The sequence below is a fragment of the Vipera berus genome (assembly GCF_964194415.1).
Source record: "Vipera berus genome assembly, chromosome: 5".
In the NCBI taxonomy this organism is placed as follows: Eukaryota; Metazoa; Chordata; class Lepidosauria; order Squamata; family Viperidae; genus Vipera; species Vipera berus.
This window is the reverse complement of record NC_138207.1, coordinates 103477162-103500791: the sequence shown is the minus strand read 5'-3', so window position 1 is coordinate 103500791 and position 23630 is coordinate 103477162. Positions and strand designations below refer to the sequence as shown.

Sequence of the window (23630 nt, the reverse complement as noted above, 5' to 3'; positions counted from 1 at the left end):
GGGAGTCGAAGTCCACAAGTCATAAAAGGGCCAAGTTCGAAGACCCCTGCTTAAACATATGCTACATCTATGGTGTGAAACTGAACGTGGAGATCCAAAACAGTAATCTGAATTAATTTTTTTTTTTAAAAAAGGGAAGATGGTAAATCCGTTGTGAAGTTCACAGCCCACGATACGAATCAACCAACTTTCCGGGTTTGGAATTCCTGTTTTAATTTGAGCATGGCAAGCTTAAGAGCACAAATAATCAAATTAGTAATCCAATTCGTCTACTTGCAGCCTTAAATCTGTGCCTAGTAGCCTGCCAGCTATGTATTTGATCTACTTTTAAATAAAGCAAAATGCAACGCTGGCTCTGAGACAGGAAGATAAGAGGAGAAATACACCGTTGGATATAGAGGTCAGCCATCCTGCTATATTTATAAGGTGTTTTTTCCCCCCGATGCTTGATTTCAATCGTTCATGTGAAAAAAATAAAAGTTCATTTTTTGGTGGTTTTTTTTTGCAAGTTAATAAAAATATTCTAGTTGTTCTGGTACCGTATTCTTACATTCAGATTCTCAGAGCAGCATATTGCAGCCCAAATACATCTCATTTTGTTCGTGATGTAGTCCAGACACAGTTCAGAAAAACTGTAGGAAACCCGTCAATTCGTTTGCGGCTTGGAAGGTTTGTTCAGTCTTCAAATCAAGGAAATGGGACGAGCTGGAGCAATTCCATTTTTTTTAAAAAGAGTTTGGGTTTGAAGTTGAAAGACTATGAAGTCATCTTCAGTTCGCCGCCCAGACAAACAACCACACCTTCGCTTGCAATGGGAAAAATTCAAGTACTAATTTAACCAGCGGCAGGGTAATCTTTCATACAATCCGGCTAACTACGGTCCTCACATTTTCTGCTATCAAGTACTGGGTAGAAAATTTAATTTGGACATGAAAAAGGGAGACGAGGGTATTGAAATTAAAAGAGTACAAGGTGGTTCAAATGAAAAGTGGAAATCTTCGTGGACTTCTGCCATCTCCGAGGGGGTTAAATTGAGAAATCTCTAAGTAGATAGTTTTGAGGGATTTTTTTTTAAATTTTTATTTTTTTTTCATCTCTGCTTCTTCAGAGAAGACATTTTGAGGTCAAAGGTCGAATGATCATAGCTGACCGCAGTCGGTAATGACGATCTTCTTTGACGTTTTTCCGCTCTTTGATCCAAAGCTTTCGATTTTTTTCACAACGTTCATTCCTTCTTTGACGTGGCCGAACACAACGTGCTTCCCATCCAGCCTGCAAAAGAAACAAAAACAGACAAATAACAGAAGAATAACAGAGAGCTGCAAGGGGCCTTCAAGATCTTGTAGTCCAGCCCCTGCTCAAGCAGAAGACCCTATACCATTTTAGACAAATGGCTGTCCAGTCTCTTCTTAAAAACGTCCAGTCTTGGAGCCTTCACCACTTCTGGAGGCAGACTGTTCCACTGGTTAATTGTTCTAACTCTCAGGAAGTTTCTCCTTAGTTCTGGGTTGCTTCTCTCCTTGGTAAGTTTCCATCCGTTGCTTCTTGTCCTGTCTTCAGGCGCTTTGGAGAATAGCTTGACTCTGTCTTCTTTGGGGCAGCCCCTGAGATATTGGAAGGCTGCTATCATGTCACCCCCTCACCCTTCTCTTCATTAAACTAGACGTACCCAATTCTAGCAACCGTACCTTATATGTTTTAGCCTCCAGTCCCCTAATCATCTTTGTTGCTCTTCTCTGCACTCTTTCTGGAGTCTCAACATCTTTTGTACATCGTGGTGACCAAAACTGGATGCAGGATTCCAAGTGTGGCCTTACCAATGGATAGTATTAAGTGGTATTAGCACTTCCGTCTCTTAATGCAGCCTAGCACTGTGTTGGCTTTTTTGGCAGCTGCAACTGACTGGCTCCTGTTTAAGTGATTAACAGTTACTACTATTGAGCAAAGTACCACCTATACTATACCTGTGCATATCAAGACATCAAGGATATCTTGATGAACAGTAGGCTTCCCTTGAACACCAAGAGTAATTAAAAAAGAAATTAAAAGGCTCAGATTCCCTCCCACCCACCCAAACCTGTAGTTGATCCAACACACACACACACAAAGGCAGAGCTTGAGTCATTTCAAGGTTACCAAGCAATTGGAGATATTTAGGCTCCATGATATGACTGATGTCTGTCCCAAGAAATACAGACTCTCCAGCTGGTTAACGTGTTGCTTCTTCACACACCTCTTCAAACTTGTTGGCAGAAAAAAACATCCAAGTTCATAAAAAACAGATTGCTGAGTCTGCAGCTCTCCACCTGCCTCAGTGCTTTGTAAGCTTCATCTGAATTTTCCATCCCAGCTCACTGTTTATCACTTACGCTGCACATCCACCCAGCAGTTTGTAGGAAGAAACACAGGTTTAGTTACTTTGGCATTCTCCTGTTTTTGTGTCTGGTGTCATGGAAAGGAGATCTGGGTCAGCTCAGGACTGTATTGTGAAAGCCCCATTGACTAATGATCAATTCGTTGGAGAACGTTTCCTTAGGGAATTTCAAGGCACCTGAGCTGAGCAGCAGTTAAGACGCTTAAGCTTCCATCGATATCAAATTACAGTATCTATCCTATCACAATTCTATGGCGCCATGTTATGGTGATTTTATCAGGGTTTTAACCTTAATCTTTTAATCTGGTATATTGTCCTTGAATTAAGATCATGATGGAGCTGAAAATTGATGTTGGTAAGTGAGACAGGGGTTAAAGTGATTTTTTCCTTTCCTTTAAGTGAAGCACTGCAGTTAACACAGTTTGTTAGGAATTTTTTCCTTGTTTCTAGGTTGCTTCTCTGCTTGATTAGTTTCCATCCATGGCTTCTTGTCTTGTCCCTCTGGTGCTTTGATAAATAAGTTGCCCGCCTCTTCCTTGTGGAAGCCCCTGAGATACTGGAAGGCTGCTATCCTGTCACCCCTGGTCCTTCTCTTCATTAAACTCGACATCCCCAATTCCAGCAACTGTTCCTGATATGTTTTAGCCTCCAGTCCCCTGATCATCTTTGTTGCTCTTCTATGCACTCTTTCTAGAGTCTCAACACCTGTTTATGTATTGGGATGACCAAAACTGGATATTCCAAGTGTCAATCAAATCAAATGGAGTACATTTAAGAACCAACCCGAGTCACATTTTAGGGCATTCCTCAAGGCTTACCAATCGGTTTTGGCCGTGCAAATGAAGAACTGAGATCCGTTCGTATTGGGACCGGCGTTGGCCATTGAGAGGATGCCTGCAAGAAACGAGAGAGCAATTGAACTTTGCTAAACAAAAGCAGAGAACAGCCCGTTCATGGAGATTTTCCCCACGAAGCCTCTTCTTTGGTGGGTTTTAGTGTGTGTGTGTGTGTGTGTGTGTGTGTGTGTGTGTGTGTGTGTCGTGTATTCAAGGTTAGGGAATGCAATTCCCCAAGAACTCACAATGCAGCCCGTTGTTGGAGCTAAAACTCAGAAACATTTGTTGGGAGAATCAGATTAGTAGCCTTTCTCTTGAGGACCTTCAGAAGGAGGATCAGTAACAGGTAGTCCCTGACTTACAAACAACTCATTTAATGACCGTTCAAAGTTGCAACGTCACCAGAGAAAGTGACTAATAACCATTTTTAGCTCTACCTCGATCTAGAACACGAATGGATTTCAAATCAAACAAGTGGAAAAATGGAAAGCTGAATGTTGCTTTGGCATATAACCACCAATATAACCTGCTTGAGTGGGGGGCTGGACTAGAAGACCTCCAAGGTCCCTTCCAGCTTCTATTCTATTCTATTCTATTCTATTCTATTCTATTCTATTCTATTCTATTCTATTCTATTCTATTCTATTCTATTCTATTCTATTCTATTCTATTCTATTCTATTCTATTCTATTCTACTCTACTCCATTCCATTCTATTCTACTCCATTCCATTCTATTCTTATTCCATATTCTATTCTTATTTTTATTCCATATTCTATTCTATTCTACTCTACTCTATTCTATTCTATTCTATTCTATTCTATTCCATTCCATTCTATTCTATTCCATATTCCATATTCTATTATTTTTATTCCATATTCTATTCTATTCTATTCTATTCTATTCTATTCTATTCTATTCTATTCTATTCTATTCTATTCTATTCTATTCTATTCTATTCTATTCTATTCTATTCTATTCTATTCTAAATTGCATTCTGCACTATTCTATTCTATCCTATTCTAAATTGCATTCTGCACTATTCTATTCTATTTTATTTTATTCTATTCTATTCTAAATTGCATTCTGCACTATTCTATTCTATTCTAAATTGCATTCTGCACTATTCTATTCTATCCTATTCTAAATTGCATTCTGCACTATTCTATTCTATTTTATTTTATTCTATTCTATTCTAAATTGCATTCTGCACTATTCTATTCTATTCTAAATTGCATTCTGCACTATTCTATTCTATTCTACAGTATTCTATTCTATTCTATTCTATTCTATTCTATTCTAAATTGCATTCTGCACTATTCTATTCTATTCTATTCTATTCTATTCTATTCTATTCTATTCTATTCTATTCTATTCTATTCTATTCTATTCTATTCCATTCCATTCCATTCCATTCCATATTCTATTCTATTCCATTCCATTCCATTCTACTGCATTCCATATTCTCTTCTCTTCTGTTCTATTCTACTCCATTTCATATTGTATTGTATTGTATTGTATTATATTGTATTGTATTCCATTCCATTCCATTCTATACCAATAGTAGAGTTTAACGTTAGTTTTCAGTTTTGGACGTTCGCCATTATTGAAACAGTTGTTGTCGGGCATGAAAGATCAGGTCCACACTGTGAAGGTGCTCTTCAATTAATTCATTGCCTATAACGCTGGTGCACTTGGAACTTTTAAACTAAGAGTTAACATTTGATTGGAGTTGGATAAGGGTCAATGGATTTCAAGGGAGGTTGGACTCAGTGCGCTTGTGGCTACATAGGGATTCTAGGCTGATTCCTCTTTTGACTCCGCCCCCAGGTCTCTGCCGCTCCTTCTTTTTATATCTGGTCTCAGAAGTGGCTGCCCAAACAATGAAATCAATTCTGAGGCTTCAGTTTTATAACCGTCACAGGCAGACATCCAGAATGATGGATGGAAAAACTTGCTTACCAGGTCCGACATGTTTAAGAATGAAATTTTCATCAGGAAAACGACTGCCGTATATGGATTTTCCTCCTGTACCGTTGTGATTAGTAAAGTCACCAGCCTGGGAAGGGGCAAAAAAAAAAATCATGTTTTGTGTCAAACTACACACACATAATATTAAACAACAGCAATCCAAGCAGGCTGAAATTTTCAGCAATCGGACCATCTTTAGGTTTATAACAAAAGATTTGCTAAATGAGAAGATTCACCATGCAACTAGGTAACCAATAGAGTTAATACTGTTTATCCTGCTTTTATTTAAAAATAAATATCAGGTATTAGCCTGATAGTTTAAAATAATATATAGATAGTCCTGGACTTACAACAGTTAGTGATTCTTCAAAGTTACGACGGTACCGGAAAAAATGACTTACGATCATATTTCACTTATAACCACTGCGTCATCTCCATGGTCATGTGATCAAAATTCAGACGCTTAGCAATTGACTCACATTTATGACGATCGCAGAGAGCCGGGCTTACGTGATCCAACTGATACAAGACCTTTTACTTGAGGTTTTCACTCAAAGGATCATGATTGGGAGACTCAACTCTGGCAGAGAACTTTGTTCCCTTCAATGATGGTGTGGGCCAATAACGGCTTTGTTATATTCAGATGCATCTTTCTTCCCCATTCTTTCTAGCCTTCAAGTCTGTAATTCTTGTTCCTCAGCAAAACACGGGACCCGGGGCCCCCAAATCCCGAGTTCAACTAATGTCTAAATGCTGCAAAGACCCAGCAAAATTTTAACGGAATTGCTCTTTGCGAAATTAAGGAATAATCCTCCAAAGCAGTCAAGAATCTATCTGGATCCCTCGTTATCCAAGAACAGATCATTTTCATGTCACCCACTTCTGCAGAGATTCAAAAACCTCTTGTAATTGGCAAACTGGACTAAATGATGATTCGAGCCCTACTGATTCATCTTTTATATCTTCTTTCCTAATTTTCAAGCTGGTTAGAAATTAGGCAGAAGAAATTTGGCTGAGGGGATGTCCTATGGGCACCACACTTCTCTCTTTTGTTCATCTTGCTATTAGACAAATGGATATATTTTTTTAATGTCTGCAAATTGGTGTTTTTTATGCCTGTGGGTTTTTTGGTCATTTAAATCATGTTCATGCATTTTTAGGAAAGGCAATCAAACACCACAAGCCTCTGTGACGTGAGTCACATTCTGTCACGTAGCTACCAAAAAGGTCCACTTGGAAAATCCAGAGGGTGGAATTGGATACGACAGCCACGTGACAAAGCTTACTTTTCCTTCCTCCACCCAACTTAATTACCTTTAAGTATTATGATATCATTTAGGTAGAGCCCTATCATGCTGCAACAGAGAACCAAGGAAAACAGCAACAAAAATATAGTTGTATTTGACTATCTTGAAATTTCTGTCATATGTATAAGAAGCAAAGATGAGCAATGTTCCCTTACACACACACAGGTTTTACCTGGCTAGTCGTGATTGATTTTAGGGAACAGTGCTGATCTTGCTTCTTAGCGTCAGGCAGATGTTTCCACAGACATGTGTCCAGCATTACATCACGTCGCAGCACAGAACGTACGGTGAAACGCGGAACACCATTAACCTTCCTGCATGCTTATAGGTGGTACCTATTCATCTACTTGCATCAGCATGCTTTCGAACCTGCTAGGTTAGCAGGAGCTGAGACAAGTGACGGGAGCTCGCTCTGTCTCGCAGCACTTGGGACTTGAACTGCATGCTTATATGTGGTACCTATTCATCTTCCTGCATCAGCGTACTTTCGAACCTGTTAGGTTAACAGGAGCTGAGACAAGCGACGGGAGCTCACTCTGTCTCGCAGCCCTCGGGACTTGAACTGCTAAGCTGTTGATCTTTAATGGTCTAATACTCAGCACCCTAACCAATGAGCCACTGCATCCCCGTGTCTTTCTTAGATCTGTGAAGAATTTGGCACAAGTAGCACTGACACTTTTTCATGGGCTGCTTTAATGTATCTACACAGAGGTTGTGCAATTATTTCAACAGCTGGCTTTCCAGAAGCGGAGACAGGAATCTGAACAGCTAAATTTGAGTGTATATTACAGTTACATCAATGATGCAGTAATATCGCTTCCCATACATTTAATGAAGTCCTCTCTTTTGTTTTGCATACTAAAATGTACAATTTATTGGCTTTTCAAAGTGAGACTTTTTTTTGGAACGGTTGAAGGATATCATACTGAAAAGTGCTAGAAGGACAACCCGCCAAATTTTTTTGGGGAAAGATTGAATTGCATAGGAATTGGCTTCAAAGTCCCGGAAATCAACTTAATGCATTATTTGCAAAATTGCGGATGCCTCGTTTCCAAACTTTACATGCCTGGAGCACCCATATCATTTAGCAAGGCTGACAGATCAAAGCCCCATACCTTTAATTATATTAATTAGCTCTGTCACCCAGAGCTTAAATGTAAAATTGTCGAATGAGAATGCTGTCATTAGAGCACTTTATAGTACCTACTTAAATACAACTTTACTTTTAAGTGTCAATACTTCAGATGACAAGGCTATTTAGAAAGCATAAGAAAAGAATTCAAATATATCCAGAATGTGGGATGTATCACACATTTCCACTGGATCCCTGATGATACTTCAAGGTGAGGTTATTTATGAATTATCTTAAGCTCTTATCATCACGTTAAGGTCTACAAAGCTGATTACATTTACATAAGGGAATCCTCAATTTACAAGCACTCATTTAGTGATCATTTGGCACTGAAAAAGTGCGACTTAGGACGTGTTTTTCACACCACCCTTTTCGCACCCACAGTCACGCGATGAAAATTTGGAGGCTTGGCAACTGGCATGTGCTTACGACTGTTGCAGCATCCTGGGGTCATGTGATCCCCTTTTGCAACCTTCTGACAAGCAAAATCGGTGGGGGAAGCCAGATTCCCTTAACAAAAGTATTACTAACTTAACAACTACTTGACTTTTTTTTTCCTCTGTGAAAACATTTTGCTTCTCATCCAAAACACTCCAGGGCTGAAGGAAGCTTCTTGGATGAGAAGCGAAATGTTTTCAAGGAAGGGGGGGGGGGAGAAAAAACCCCAATGAAATCCAGTTGCCTTTTGGAAAAGCACCTTTGAGACAGGCAGGATCTGGATGGTGGAGTATCTCCATAGATATTTATTTGTGGTTTGTGACAACAGGACACAGATGTTTTCTTCCACATCCAGTTCCAAACTTGGCAACTGAAAGTGATTTCAAGCTGTCTTCCTTCCTATTTCAATCAATCAATCAATCAGAATAGAGTTGGAAGGGACCTCAGAGGTCTTCTAGTCCAACCCCCCCCCCCGCTCAAGCATGACTCCCTATACCGTTCTGAGTATCGGTTAGAAGGGACCTTGGAGGTCTTCTAGTCCAGCCCCCTGCTCAAGCAGGAGAACCTATATCATCTCAAGACAAGTGACTGTCTTCTTAAAAAACTCCAGTGATGAAGCACCCACAACCTCTGGTGGCAAGCTGTTCCACTGGTTAATTGTCCTCACTGTCAGGATGTTTCTCCTTAATTCCAGGCTGCTTCTGGTGCACGGACGAATGAAACATGACTTAAAACGTTGGGCAAGTAGCATGGACCAAGATGCCAACGCAGAGAACACGTCCGTGCAATTTAGAGAACTTGGCTTCCATATAATCCTTTCCATTGAACTGCTAAAAGTTCTGGAACTGTGTTTTGTGATTTCCTAATTTACCCAACGAATGGGTCGCTACCTCCTCCAATCCCCTGCACAATCCAGGCATGGCGCCCTGGAGCCGTTAAGGGGCCTTTTGCCCTGTTACACAAAGTCACTTGTCTTTTTCACGACAACTGCACAAAATACAGACGTTTGGGCTTTTCTTACCTGGCACATGAAGGAAGGTATCACTCGATGGAAGGTGGATCCCTTGTAGCCAAATCCCTTTTCTCCTGTGCATAAGGCTCTGAAATTTTCTAGTTGGGGGGGGGGGGAAATAATAAGCAACTCTTGTTACTAAGGAAAGAGACCTCAGTGATGAGATAAAGCATTGCAAGGGCTGAAGGAGCCACGACAAACAAATACAGGGAGTCCTTGTTTAGTGACCGCTTTGTTTAATGACCATTCAGAGTCTTGGTGGCCTTGGTGGGCCTTGGTGGGCCTTGGTGGAGCATTGGGCTAATGCCTCCTTAAGTAACACCAGCTGCCTGCAATTAGTGCAGGTTCGAGTCCCACCAGGCTCAAGGTTGACTCAGCCTTCCATCCTTCCCAGGTAGGTAAAATGAGGACCCAGATTGTCGGGGGCAATTAAGCTGACTTTGTAATAATGCCGCTTGGGGTGTGTGTGAAAGCCCTAATAAGCAGGCATATACATAGAAGGAAGGCTACTGCTAAGTTTGTAAGCCGCCCTGAGTCTTCGGAGAAGGGCGGGATATAAATGGAATTAAAATAAAAAAATAAATAAGAGTCACAGCAGGAATGTAAAAAGCTAGCTTTGGGACCAATCCTCGCATTTCACAACCTGCGCAGGTCTGTTAAAGCAAAGGAAAACTGCAAGTCAGATCATAAACACAAGTCAGCTTTCCCTTAGCAAACGCTTCCCAACTGCGGTCACTAAACGAGGGCTAAAGCGATATTTAGAATAAGTTAAACACATTAATCTATTCTGCCCCCCGCCCCCACCCCCGAACCTATATAGAGCCACAAATATGGGATTAACCGTCTGAGTTGCTAAGCACTGCCTATCCATGGGGCATATAACACTTTTTAACCACCTGTCAAAAGACGTTCGGAACTTGGGCCACGCAGGTTAATGCCAGCAAGGACATTTGCATGATCTGGGGCACTAGACCAGGAAATCTTCTGCTCTGGATGACGGCGAGCTACGATGCAAACCAACCAGGTCAAATGTGGAGCAACGTTTTAGTCTTCTCCGTAAACGGCAAGAAAAACCACGGCTTCCTGTGTCGCTTTCTGGTTTCCCTGTCTCCGCCCTTCTCCGTGTTTTTTTTTACTTTGGGGACTTTTTAATGTTACCACAGGCCGTCTCTAGGGTTGAGAGCCCAAGGCACTCTGGGTCGTACAACTCAGGTGGATGTACGGGTCCAACATGACCATCAAAAAGCAAAAGTCCTGGGGATGGTATTATCTATCTATGAAATCAATCAGTCAGTCTGTCTGCCTGTCTATATCTATCATCTCTATCATTATCTATTTATCTATCTCTATCATCTATCATTACCTCTATCATTATCTATCATCTATCATTATCTCTATCTATCATCTATTATCTACCAGCTCTATCATTAGCTCTATAATTAGCTATCATTAGCTCTATCATTAGCTATCTATCATCTATTATCTATATCTATCATCTGTGTTTAATGTATGTACGTACGTACGTACGTACGTATATCATCTATATCATGTTTAATGTATGTACGTACGTATCTATCAACTATTATCTATATCTATCATCTGTGTTTAATGTATCTATCTATCTATCTATCTATCTATCTATCTATCTATCTATCTGTTTAATGTATCCATCTATCTTCTATCTATCAATCTACTATCTGCTATCAATGTGTTTTAACAAACTGCATCATTGTCGGTTTGGTGGCAGCAATGCCTCAGACAGAAGGTCCATACAGAGAGTGGTGAGGACAGCTGAGAAGATTATAGGAAGTCCACTTCCCCTGCTTATAAGCACTCATATGTGCTTAGAACTCAAAGCATTGTTAGAGACTCCCACACACTCCCACTTCATGGTTTGTTCCTGTTGCTCCCCTCTGGGAGAAGGTTTTGAAGTATTTATAGCAGAACTACTAGATTCTGTAACAGGTTTATTCCTTATGCCATCCGTCTTGCAAATTTACAGGCTGCTTTTTCCCCCCACCAGGTATGTGTATACATATGAACTAGTCTGTGCTGTTTCTCTGTCTCATATGTGTGTGTGTATATGGGTATACGCATAATGGGGGTGGGTGGGTTTGAGAGCTGAATGCAGCGAAATTTCATTTTAACGTATGCTGATTAGTGTACATTTAAAGTGACAATAAAGTTTTTATTCTATTCTATCGTACATCAATATCTATCTTATCTATCAATCATCTGTCAATCTATCATCCATCTATCTCTATCTCTATCAATCAACCATCTATCAATCACCAATCAATCTTCTATCTTCTATCATCCACCATCCATCCATCTGTCTAATGATCTATCTGTCCATCTATCATCCATCATTTATCCGTCCACCCAGAATTTTTCAAGACAAAGTATAAAAAAAAGAAAGAAAACAAAAGTGGACCCCCCCCCCAAATTGGACTTCCTCTCTTTGCTAACTTCTTCTTTTCCCTCCCTTAAAAAATAATCTTTTAAATCCCCAGATCCATAAATCGTCACTTCAGTCTGTTCTTCTCTTTGCAAAAAGTCCCTATTAGGCCTCCGGTCTTTGGGTACAATAATAATAAACAATTACCTATGCTTATTTAAACATCTTTAAACTTTTAACTAGAGGGCGGAATCAGAGTCTCCTAACCCAAGGTGCATATAGTCAAGGCTATGGTCTTCACAGTTGCAATGTATGGCTGTGAAAGTTGGACCATAAGAAAGGCTGAGCGCCAAAGAATTGAGGCCTTTGAACTCTGGTGCTGGAGAAGACTCCTGCGAGTCCCTTGGACTGCAAGGCGATCCAACCGGTCAGTCCTAGAGGAGATCAACCCTGACTGCTCGTTAGAAGGCCAGATCCTGAAGTTGAAACTCAAATCCTTTGGCCACCTAAGGAGAAGGAAGGACTCACTGGAGAAGAGCCTAATGCTGGGAAAGATGGAGGGCAAGAGAAGAAAGGGACGACAGAGAATGAGGTGGCTGGATGGAGTCACTGAAGCAGTAGGCGTGAGTTTAAATGGACTCCAGAAGATGGTAGAGGACAGGAAGGCCTGGAGGAACGTTGTCCATGGGGTCACGATGGGTCGGACACGACTTCGCAACTAACAACAACAACCCAAGGAGAAAAACCACATACTACAAGTAAGGGAGAGGAACCAAAGGGAGTTCTATTTCTGCAGCTTGTGCCTGGAGAAAATATTCATTCATTATTTAAAAGCATTTCAATCCCCCTTCATTTCTTTGCTTGAGAGGACCTCCAAGCAAACCTTAAAAACATAATTAAGGAATTTCTTACCTGCAGTCTTGGGCACCACATCAGCTTTTAGCTATCAGAAGAATAAGGAGAGCATTAAAAACACATCTTAGCCTCATCAAATATGCGCCCGTATTTGAGTCTTAACACAGAGTCTTAACAGTTCAGTAGGAGATTGCAGAATGAATTTCCATTCCTGAAAATACTCCAAAATTACAAGTCAAATCCTAGCTGTCCCCCCCCCCAGGCTTTAAATGAAAAAAATCTTTTAAACCATCAGTTTCAAGACTATGCTTTCTAGGAAAGTCCTACGCCAGGGAGACAGCTAAAAATATAGAATCTTGAAATATAAAACACAGCAGTTCTATTTTATCTGAAATACAAAACACATTCGTTCAGTAATTAGTTCAGCTGTATATGCTCAAGAAAAAAAAATGGTCGAATTGTAATTTTACGTACCAATAGTACATACAGAATCATAGTCTATCTTAGCTATTGTGTTTTTTTTTAAGATTGGCACAAACACATTCTTTCTGCCAGCTGCATTTGCACACTGCATTTGTAGTTTGCAGCTAGTCCTCAATTTACGATGGTTTGTTTAATGACCGTTCAAAGTTACAATGGCACTGGAAAAAATGACACGGTGGCCAGCATCCTATTTATGATCATTGCCAGATTTGCTTAACAACCGGGGGGGTTGTAAAATGAGAAGTGACTCATTTAATAACCGCCTTGTTTTGCAACGGAAGTTCGGTCTCAATTGTCATCCTATGTTGAGGCCTGCCTGTATACCTATCTACAATGTACAACTAGTCCTTGACTTACAACAGTTCATTTAGTGACTGACCAAAGTTACAACAGCACTGGAAAAAAGTGACTTATGACTGTTTTTCACACTTACGACCGTGGCAGCCTCCCCCATGGTCATCACGTGATCAAAATTTAGATGCTCAGCAAGTGGTTCATACTTACGACCATTGCTGTGTTCCCAAAGTCACGTGGTCCCCTTTCACAACCTTTTGATAAGCAAAGTCAACGGGGAAGCCAGATTCATTTATTTATTTATTTATTTATTTTATTTTATTGGATTTGTATACCGCCCTATTCCCATAGGACTCAGGGCGGTTTACAGGGCAGTTAAAACCATGAATACAAAAAATAAAAACAATTAAAACAAATTAAATTCAAGCCCCAAGAGTAAATCTAAAACCCACTTAAATTAACAACCCCACAGTCTGGGCCAAATAGATCAAAGAGCCAAGTTTTCAGGTCCCGGCGAAATGAGCGAAGGTCGGGGGCAGTCCTAGGTTCTGTGGGTAGTTGGTTCCATAGGGCAGGCGCACCCACAGAGAACGCCCTTCCCCTGGGAATAACCCACCAGCATTCATTAACCGGCGGTACCCTGAGAAGGCCCTCCCTGTGGGGGCGCACAGGACGATGGGAAGATGATGCCGGCAGCAGGTGTTCCCTTAGATATTCCGGACCCAAGCCATTTAGGGCTTTATAGGTCATTACCAGCACCTTGAATCTCACCCGGAGGGCAACCGGAAGCCAATGCAGCTCACGGAGAAGAGGTGTTACATGGGAGTATCGGGAAGCTCCCATCAAAACTCGTGCGGCTGAATTCTGCACCAGTTGAAGCCTTCGGGTGGTCCTCAAGGGCAGCCCCATGTAGAGAGCGTTGCAGTAGTCTAACCGGGAGGTCACGAGCGCATGAGTGACTGTACGTAGAGCATCTCGGTCCAGATAGGGACGCAACTGGCGCACCAGGCGAATCTGGGCAAAAGCCCCCCTGGTCACAGCTCCTATATGATCTTCCAAACTGAGCCGTGAATCCAGGAGGACTCCCAAGTTGCGAGCCCTATCAACAGGGGGTAATACCTCATCCCCTATTTTTAATGATAGAGAAGGCTGGTCAGCCCGAGATGTCGGTATGAACAGCCACTCAGTCTTGTCAGGATTGAGACGAAGCCTGTTTCTCCCCATCCAAACCCGGACCGCCTCCAGGCAACGGGACATCACAGTGAGGGCATCACTGGGTTGGGTCGGGGTGGAAAGAAAAAGTTGGGTATCATCAGCGTACTGGTGATACCCCACCCCGAAACCACGAATGAGCTCACCCAGTGGCTTCGTAGATGTTGAACAGGAGGGGAGAGAGGACTGACCCCTGAGGGACTCCACAAACGAGAGATCTCGGGGTGGACCTCTGTCCTCCCGTCAACACCGACTGCGAGCGGTCCAGGAGGTAGGAGGAAAACCACTGTAAAATGGTGCCTCCCACTCCCAGCCCCCTGAGACGCCGCAGTAGGATACTATGGTCGATGGTATCAAAAGCCGCTGAAAGGTCTAATAGGACCAGGACAGAGGAACAACCCCTGTCCCGAGCCCGCCAGAGATCATTCATCAGTGCGACCAATGCCGTCTCTGTGCTATGCCCAGGTCTGAAACCCGATTGGTACGGGTCGAGATAATCAGTTTTCTCCAGGAACAGAGGAAGCTGATGCGCTACCACACTCTCAACAATTTAACAACTGGGTTACCAACTCATCAACTGCAGCGATTGACTTACCAACTGGGGGGCCAGAAAAGGTCATAAAAGGGGAGCTAAACTCATTTAACAAATGTCTCACTTAACATCGTGGTGACCAAAACTGGATGCAGCATTCGAAGCGTGGCCTTACCAAGGCATTATAAAGTGGTATTAAACACTTCACGTGATCTTGATGCTATCCCTCTGTTAATGCAGCCTAGCACTGTCTCTGATGCAAAGCAGCATATATTTTCTGGCTACCTAAAAAAAAATCATTTCAAAACATTCCTAATCATCTGGGATCACAACTCAACACCTAAAGGCTTCAGACATTTTTCTCCCTTTGTGCAGAAAGCCGAAACAACTTCTGCATTCCTTAACGGAGAACCTTGTAAAAAGTTTTTTAAAAATTTCACAAAGCAACCTTCCCTATATATAGCTCTTAAACCGCCTGCACAATTCTAACACCTTCAGGGTGTAAAAATAAGCCACAAAGTGATGTCACATATTTCAACTAAAAGAGCAGAGGCGCCCCGGATCAGACAAAGTAAATTATTGCCGAAGGGGCAAAGAAATTTCACAGTTCAACACTTTGCAGCTTTGCTTTTCCTGTACGTCTAATGCCCCAGTCAAAATTCTTCCATGCCTTACACAACTTTCTTCCGAATAATTTTGAGAATTTCGGCCAGCTTGTTATTGCGATTGTTTTAATTGCGTTCTTCATTCCGTCGGCCGAAGTTCTATTTTCTTGTCTTCTTGCGAATTTTGTTCTCTAACCCATCCAAAGTTATGTGTGTTAAGTTGGACGGCAATATGAATATTTTAAACCGCTTACACAACCTTGCTCAGCTTAATAGCATGTGACATTTTTCTACATGGTTATTCACAGCCATTTGAATGTGTCACCGGGTGAGTTTATGACATAAGGCACAACACACTTGGCACATGGGTGTGATCCTGCAAGTATTTACATGTGAATTCATTACATCATAAAATGATTCAGGGAAGGAACATCCCAGAAAATTGCCTTACGCATGAGTTGGCAAACATTTCAGAATCACGCCACTAAAGGTGAGGGGGGAAAAATTCCAAGAATATTTTGAAATGTCTAAGAATAATCTTTATTTTTATTTTTTATCTTGCTGTATTGTTTCTTGACTATACATGCAGGTAACTAAACGAGATATTTAAAATCCTTCCAGAAGAGAAGCTGTTTGACAGTCTATAGGATGGAAAGGATCAGGAATTGAGTGTGTGTGTGTGTGTGTGTGTGTGTGTGTGTGTGTGTGTATGTATGTGTATATATATATATATATATATATATATATATATATATATATATATATATACACACACACACACACCGGTAAATGAATTTCAAATGGGCTTTTCAAGCTTCCTTGAAATCAGTTGAATAAGAAATGCATTTAGTTCAGGGGTCATCAAACTTGGCCCTTTTATGACTTGTGGACTTCAACTCCCAGAATTCCGCAGCCAGGCACATGTGCCTGGCTGAGGAATTCTGGGAGCTGAAGTCCGCAAGTCATAAAAGGGCCAAGTTTGATGACCCCTGATTTAGTTGGAAGAACTAATTTTATTTTGCTGGCCAGTTAGCAGCTTGCAGGCCTGCTAATCAATCCCTCTCGGAAAGCCCAAAGTCCGGGTGGCCACAGCAAGGAGGTGTGACTATCACGTCATGGCTGGCACACACAACTAGTGCTTGTTTTGTACACTACATGCGCACACACAAAAGGGGCAGAGCTGGCACCGCAACCACACAACGTGGCTTTTATTCCTGCAAATGCCTCTGCAAACAAGAGGAATCTAGCAGTGGCAACGATCCGGACAGGATGACTTACTACGACTAGAAAAGGCGAGGGAGGGGAAAAAAAACAGCAAGCACAATCCGTTCCTGAGGATCTCACACAAGTCTGAAGTTTGTTGTCTTGTTGGGTGCCAAAGGTGCTTTTTGTTTTCTCTTCTCCAAAAGGCAACCGGACTTTCTTGGTTTTCCTTGAAGACGTTTCGCTTCTCGTCCAAGAAGCTTCTTCAGTTCTGTCCGAATGGCGGAGACTGAACGAGACTGCGTTCTCCATCGTTCAGTCAGAGCTGAAGAAGCTTCTCGGACCAGAAGCGAAACGTCTTCAAGGAAAAACCCAAGAAATCCAGTTGCCTTTTGAAAAAGCACCTTTGGGACAAGCAGGACCTGGATGACTGAGGATCCCCATGGGGTATATTGGAGGGTATATTCCAAAGATAAAACCAACTGGGGACGTCCACCTGTCTGAGACGATATAGGTTCTCCTGCTCGAGCAGAGGGCTGGACTAGAAGACCTCCAAGGTCCCTTCCAGCTCTATTCCATTCTATTCTAACTCCAAAACCAAGGAATAGAAGTTGAAATAATTCAATGGAATTCAGCGCAGGGCTGAAAATTAATCGATAGATAGATAGATAGATAGATAGATAGATAGATAGATAGATAGATAGATAGATAGATAGATAGATAGATAGATATGATGGATGGATGGATAGATAGATAGATAGATAGATAGATAGATAGATAGATAGATAGATAGATAGATAGATAGATAGATAGATAGATAGATAGATAGATAGATAGATAGATAGATAGATAGATAGATAGATAGATAGATAGATAGATAGATAGATAGATATGATGGATGGATGGATGGATGGATGGATGGATAGATAGATAGATAGATAGATAGATAGATAGATAGATAGATAGATGATAGATAGATAGATAGATAGATAGATAGATAGATAGATAGATAGATAGATAGATAGATAGATAGATAGATAGATAGATAGATATGATGGATGGCTAGAGAGAGAGAGAGAGATAATGATAGGTAGGTAGATAGATAGATACAGAGACAGAGGGATAGATGAATAGATGGATAGATAGAGATATATAGAGATATATAGATAGATATAAATATATAGATATAGAGATACATACATACATATATATATATAAAAATAGTTAACAAGCATTTGACATATATCTCCCCTTGCTTCTCAGCTAACAAAGCGAGAGAGATCCTGTGGCTTAGAGGTGAAAACAACTGCCTAATGTGCAATCAGCCCAGGTTCGAATCTCAGAAGGGTATGGCTGACTGATGAAAACTAATAAGTTTGAAATGCATATCAGTCTCCCTTAATTCTTTGTTAGCAATTTAAAATTTACACAAATATGAACTGTCACCGGTGTGACTACTGCCTGTCGATGGCCTTCAGGTTAGGCTGACACAGGAAATAAAGATTTGTCCCATGTTTGGGGCCTAGCAAGGTAATCTAAAAATAGTTAACAAGCATTTGACATATATCTCCCCTTGCTTCTCAGCTAACAAAGCGAGAGAGATCCTGTGGCTTAGAGGTGAAAACAACTGCCTAATGTGCAATCAGCCCAGGTTCGAATCTCAGAAGGGTATGGCTGACTGATGAAAACTAATAAGTTTGAAATGCATATCAGTCTCCCTTAATTCTTTGTTAGCAATTTAAAATTTACACAAATATGAACTGTCACCGGTGTGACTACTGCCTGTCGATGGCCTTCAGGTTAGGCTGACACAGGAAATAAAGATTTGTCCCATGTTTGGGGCCTAGCAAGGTAATCTAAAAATAGTTAACAAGCATTTGACATATATCTCCCCTTGCTTCTCAGCTAACAAAGCGAGAGAGATCCTGTGGCTTAGAGGTGAAAACAACTGCCTAATGTGCAATCAGCCCAGGTTCGAATCTCAGAAGGGTATGGCTGACTGATGAAAACTAATAAGTTTGAAATGCATATCAGTCTCCCTTAATTCTTTGTTAGCAATTTAAAATTTACACAAATATGAACTGTCACCGGTGTGACTACTGCCTGTCGATGGCCTTCAGGTTAGGCTGACACAGGAAATAAAGATTTGTCCCATGTTTGGGGCCTAGCAAGGTAATCTAAAAATAGTTAACAAGCATTTGACATATATCTCCCCTTGCTTCTCAGCTAACAAAGCGAGAGAGATCCTGTGGCTTAGAGGTGAAAACAACTGCCTAATGTGCAATCAGCCCAGGTTCGAATCTCAGAAGGGTATGGCTGACTGATGAAAACTAATAAGTTTGAAATGCATATCAGTCTCCCTTAATTCTTTGTTAGCAATTTAAAATTTACACACACACACACACACACACACACACACACACACACACACACATATATATATATATATATATATATATATATATATATATATATATATATATTTTCTGAGGTATATATATATAGATGGATGGATATAGATATATATAGATACACACACACACACACACACACACTTTGACAACTTCCTTGCATTTTCCTTGGGCAAACGGACACTTCAGGGGCAGATCGGATCAAAACTTAGCCTTTATTCTGGAATGCTGGCCTTTCTTTGTAATTGTTTACAATGTATGCAATTAATGCAGGAGGGTTAGATTAGATTAGATAACCTTTGTTGTTGTTGTTTTTTCCTGTGGGCACAATGGCACACATTAAAAATGAAATTTAGTTGCTTCCTCTCAAAGTGTACACATAATAACACACATTTGAAACACACCATATGTATAGACCTACAGCCTGACATATAAGTAACAACTATGGCTTTCTAAATTCCCTCTAAACAGGATGGGGCATTTAATAAATAAATGGGATTGAGACTCCACCCTTAATGTCCCATAGGGAGCTTTTATTTTACCTTTATTACATATCCTAACCCCTCTTCCGGGATGGAACGCTTTGCCTCAAACTCAGGATGGTGTTGCTTTGTTGGGAAAATGCAATAAGCCACAGACGTGACTCCCACAAATGGTAGGATTGAAGACAAAAACGATAGTAAGAATCAGAAGAAGAATTAAAAAAAAATAAAACGGATCAGCTTAAGCCAGAAATAAAATAAAGAATGGAGTAAATTCTCTCTGGCATCTTTTTCTGGTCTATTTTGCCCTCTGAAGCACCATAGTGAACTTTGCTCGGCATGGTGATTTGTGAAATCTCTCTCTCTAGGCCTGCTTAGCGCTGGTATTATGGGATGGAGAGAGGAGAACAGGGGACCGAGTCGCCTGACCGCCACCAACTGGCAAAACACACAGAGAAGAGAATAACCGGCGGACTCTTTTAATTTTAATATTTAATATTAAACTACTTTGCCAATTACAGCTTTACGCAGAGAGAAGGGCAGCTGCACATCTTAAGTTGAGGAAAGGGAAAAAAAGGAACGCGTGGACACAACTCCAATCCTTAAAGCAGGGGTGGGGAACCTTGGCTCTTTTATGACTCGTGGACTTCAACTCCCAGAATTCCTCAGCCAGCAAGAAAACAACCCAGCTCAGAGAGCACCAAGGACCCCACAGTCCTCCTCCTCTGCATAAACCCCACTCCCTTCTAACCCTGATGATGTTACCTAGTTGGGTCATGAAACGTCCGCAAGCTCAAAGAGCACCAAGGAATGCCTCACGTCAACCGTGAACTGCAAATATTCTTCTTTATAGGAAAGCCCGCTGACAGCGTGGCCTAGTGGGTTGACTGCATCAGCAAAGGCTCAAAACCCCAGTTTTTCCCTTGGCCCAATCTACCCCAAGGATGGCTGTCAAAAGAAAAAGAAAAAAAACAATTGACAGTAAGCAGCCTGCGATTTCCAAGCAAAAAGTGGGCGCAAGCACGAGCGAAAGCAACGCCCGCTGCCGTTGGCGGAGAGACACCATCTCCAGCACACTACGATAGGCCGGAGGCGGCGAGAAAAGCCCAGGCGGCTTTTTGCTGAACTAGGAAGTTAGGAATACAGGTAATCCCGAACTCAGGACCACAAATTCAGCCCCAAATTTTCTGTCTGCTAAGCGAGGCATTCGTCAAGCGAGCTCCGTCTTATTTCACGAGCTTTCCTGCCAAGGTCGTTAAGGGAATCACTGCAGCCGTAAAGCGAGTCACCCGGCTGTTAAGCGAATCCGGCTTTCCCCCTTGAATTTGGCTTGTCGGAAGCTCGCCAAAGGGGGGAATCACGCGAGCCCCCGGGACACCGCGACAGCCGTCGGAAATGCGAGTCAGTTGCCTCCGCAGGGAAATCACGTGACCGTTGGGGTCGTTAAGCGTGAACAACAGTTGCGAGTCCCTTTTTTTTCAGTGCCGTCGTAACCTTGAGCGGTCAGTAAGCGAACCCTTGCAAGCTGAGGACTATTGGTACAACGGATCCAAAAATGTCTTTCTGAAGGAGTTTTTGCTGCGGGACACGAAAGCGGCGGTACTTTTGACAACCCACACGTGGGGGGAAAAACCCCCATCGTTTTGTGCCCTTCTCTCTCCGATTCCCACCTTATCTGAAATGTCTGAAATGGTCTAGGGTTTCCTGCCCAAGCAGGGGGGTTGGACTAGATGACCTCCAAGGTCCCTTCCAACTTTATTATTATTATTATCATCATCATCAGAGCATCTGATGCTGGCGTTTAGGCGGCTTGACTTTTAAACCAGCTATTGCTAAGCACATTGGTTTGTGCTTAAATGGTAAGCCGCCCTGAGTCTTCGGAGAAGGGCGGGATATAAATGGGATTAAAATAAAAAATTAACTAAAAATTAATTCATTTCTGGTCGTCTTCTGGCTTCATCAAAGATTACTCCTATCTCAGCCCAGGGGAAAGGAAATCTGGCTGCTTGGCTATTGCCATTCCTCGTCTTTTCAGTCGGGGTTTTGCTCACTTCGAACGGTCACTAGGCGAATCGTCGTAAAGCCGAGGACCACACACACACACACACACACACACACACACACACACACACACACACAGACACACAGACAGAGCCGTCAGGCGGCGCGCAAAGCCGCATGCAAAGCTGGGCGAAGCGGCACCGGCGCTGCCCGCGATCCAGCGGGCACCGGAGGGCACCCCAAGGGCATCCAACCCGCCCGCCCGCCCGCCTTACCTCCAGCACCAGGCGGCCCAGCGGCTGGTTGTCGGCGCCCACCTCCAGGAAGACCAGCGGGTTCCGCCCGGCGCCGCCGCCGCCGCCGCTGCAAGGCCGAGAGGCGGCCGGGCTGCCCCGCAAGAGCGGCGAGAGGCGGCCGGCCGAGCGCAGCGCCAGCATCGCGGCCAGGAGGAGGCGGAGGAGGAGGAGAAGCGGCGCGGGAGAGGCGGAGGGAGCGAATGGCCGGGCCGGGAGGCCGGCCGCCCTTATAAGCCATCCCCGCCGGGCTCCGCAGCGCCCCCGCCAGGCCGGGAAGGGGAGGGCGGCTGTGGCTTTGGCACGGGGGGGGGAGGGGGAGGTTGGGCTTTCTCCGCGAGGGAGGGGGAGGGAGGGAGGAAGAGGGACAGGAGGGGAAGGGAGGGCTGGAGAAAGAAAGAAAGAAAGAAAGAAAGAAAGAAAGAAAGAAAGAAAGAAAGAAAGAAAGAAAGAAAGAAAGAAAGAAAGAAAGAAAGAAAGAAAGAAAGAAAGAAAGAAAGAAAGAAAGGAGGGAGGAAGGAAGGAAAAAGAGGTAGGAAGAAAAGGAGGGAAAGAAGGAGAAAGAAAGAAAGAAAGAAAGAAAGAAAGAAAGAAAGAAAGAAAGAAAGAAAGAAAGAAAGAAAGAAAGAAGGGAGGGAGGAAGGAAGGAAAAAGAGGTAGGAAGAAAAGGAGGGAAAGAAGGAGAAAGAAAGAAAGAAAGAAAGAAAGAAAGAAAGAAAGAAAGAAAGAAAGAAAGAAAGAAAGAAAGAAAGAAAGAAAGAGGGAGGGAGGGAGGGGGGACAGGAGTGGAAGGGAGGGGTGGAGAAAGAAAAAGAATGAAAGACAGACAGAAAGAAAAAGATAAAAAAGAAGGAAGGGAGGGGGGCAGGAGGGAAGGGAGGGGTGGAGAAAGAAAGAAAGAAAGAAAGAAAGAAAGAAAGAAAGAAAGAAAGAAAGAAAGAAAGAAAGAAAGAAAGAAAGAAAGAAAGAAAGGAAGGAAGGAAGGAAGGAAGGAAGGAAGGAAGGAAGGAAGGAGAGAGAAACACAAGTATTTGCAATTCTTTTCAAAGCTCACTCTGTAAATCAATCTCAACATTCAAGGTCAGGCTAGATGCCCTTCAATGACCAGCACTGAAGTCAGTTCACTACACAATGCACAGCTTTTCTAAAGATCATTTCGGTGTTCCAACCATAGGAAAGGTGATAGATAGATAAGGCATATATATGCAACTCAAATCTTTGAGGTTTTGGCAGGAAAGATTCTTGGATGTATTTATATCATTTTATTCAAGAAACTCATAGGGCCACCTAAATTGAACAAATGTAACCACGCAAGGAAACAATAAGCTTAAGAACCGTTGACAACTGGAACCGGTTAAATGTCAGACGCTTCTTTCTAAACCAGTGCGTATCTAAAGCACAGGTTCCTTTCGCCCTTGCAGAAGCCTTTTTTTTTTGTAATCTCACCACAATGATAAAAATGGGGAATATCCACTCCAAAAAATCAGCATCCACACCGCAAACGCAGCCTGCAACATAACACACAAAGGGGCCCTACGAATCACATGAATGGCTTTCGACCTGCATCCTAGCAAGGGTGGCGGGAGACTACAAATTGTTTGAATAAAAGGTAAAGGTAAAGGTTCCCCCGCACACGCGTGCTAGTCGTTTCCGACTCTAGGGGCCGGTGCTCATCTCCGTTTCAAAGCCGAAGAGCCAGCGTTTGTCCGAGGACGTCTCCGTGGTCATGTGGCCGGCATGACTAGACGCTAAAGGCGCATGGAACGCTGTTACCTTCCCACCGTGGTGGTCC

At 42.4% G+C, this 23630-nt stretch overlaps 1 protein-coding gene across 1 annotated transcript; it reads right to left on the bottom strand.

Annotated features, from left to right (window-relative positions):
- Positions 1-49: 49 nt before the first annotated feature.
- On the bottom strand, positions 50-22850 carry PPIF (peptidylprolyl isomerase F). Its single transcript, XM_081328456.1, has 6 exons — positions 21821-22850; positions 12380-12410; positions 9079-9167; positions 5172-5268; positions 3193-3268; positions 50-1272 (listed from the first exon to the last, which is right to left on the bottom strand). Exons 1-6 carry the CDS (start codon positions 21980-21982, stop codon positions 1140-1142), a joined length of 588 nt encoding a protein of 195 aa, XP_081184582.1. The 5' UTR covers positions 21983-22850; the 3' UTR covers positions 50-1139.
- Positions 22851-23630: the final 780 nt, after the last annotated feature.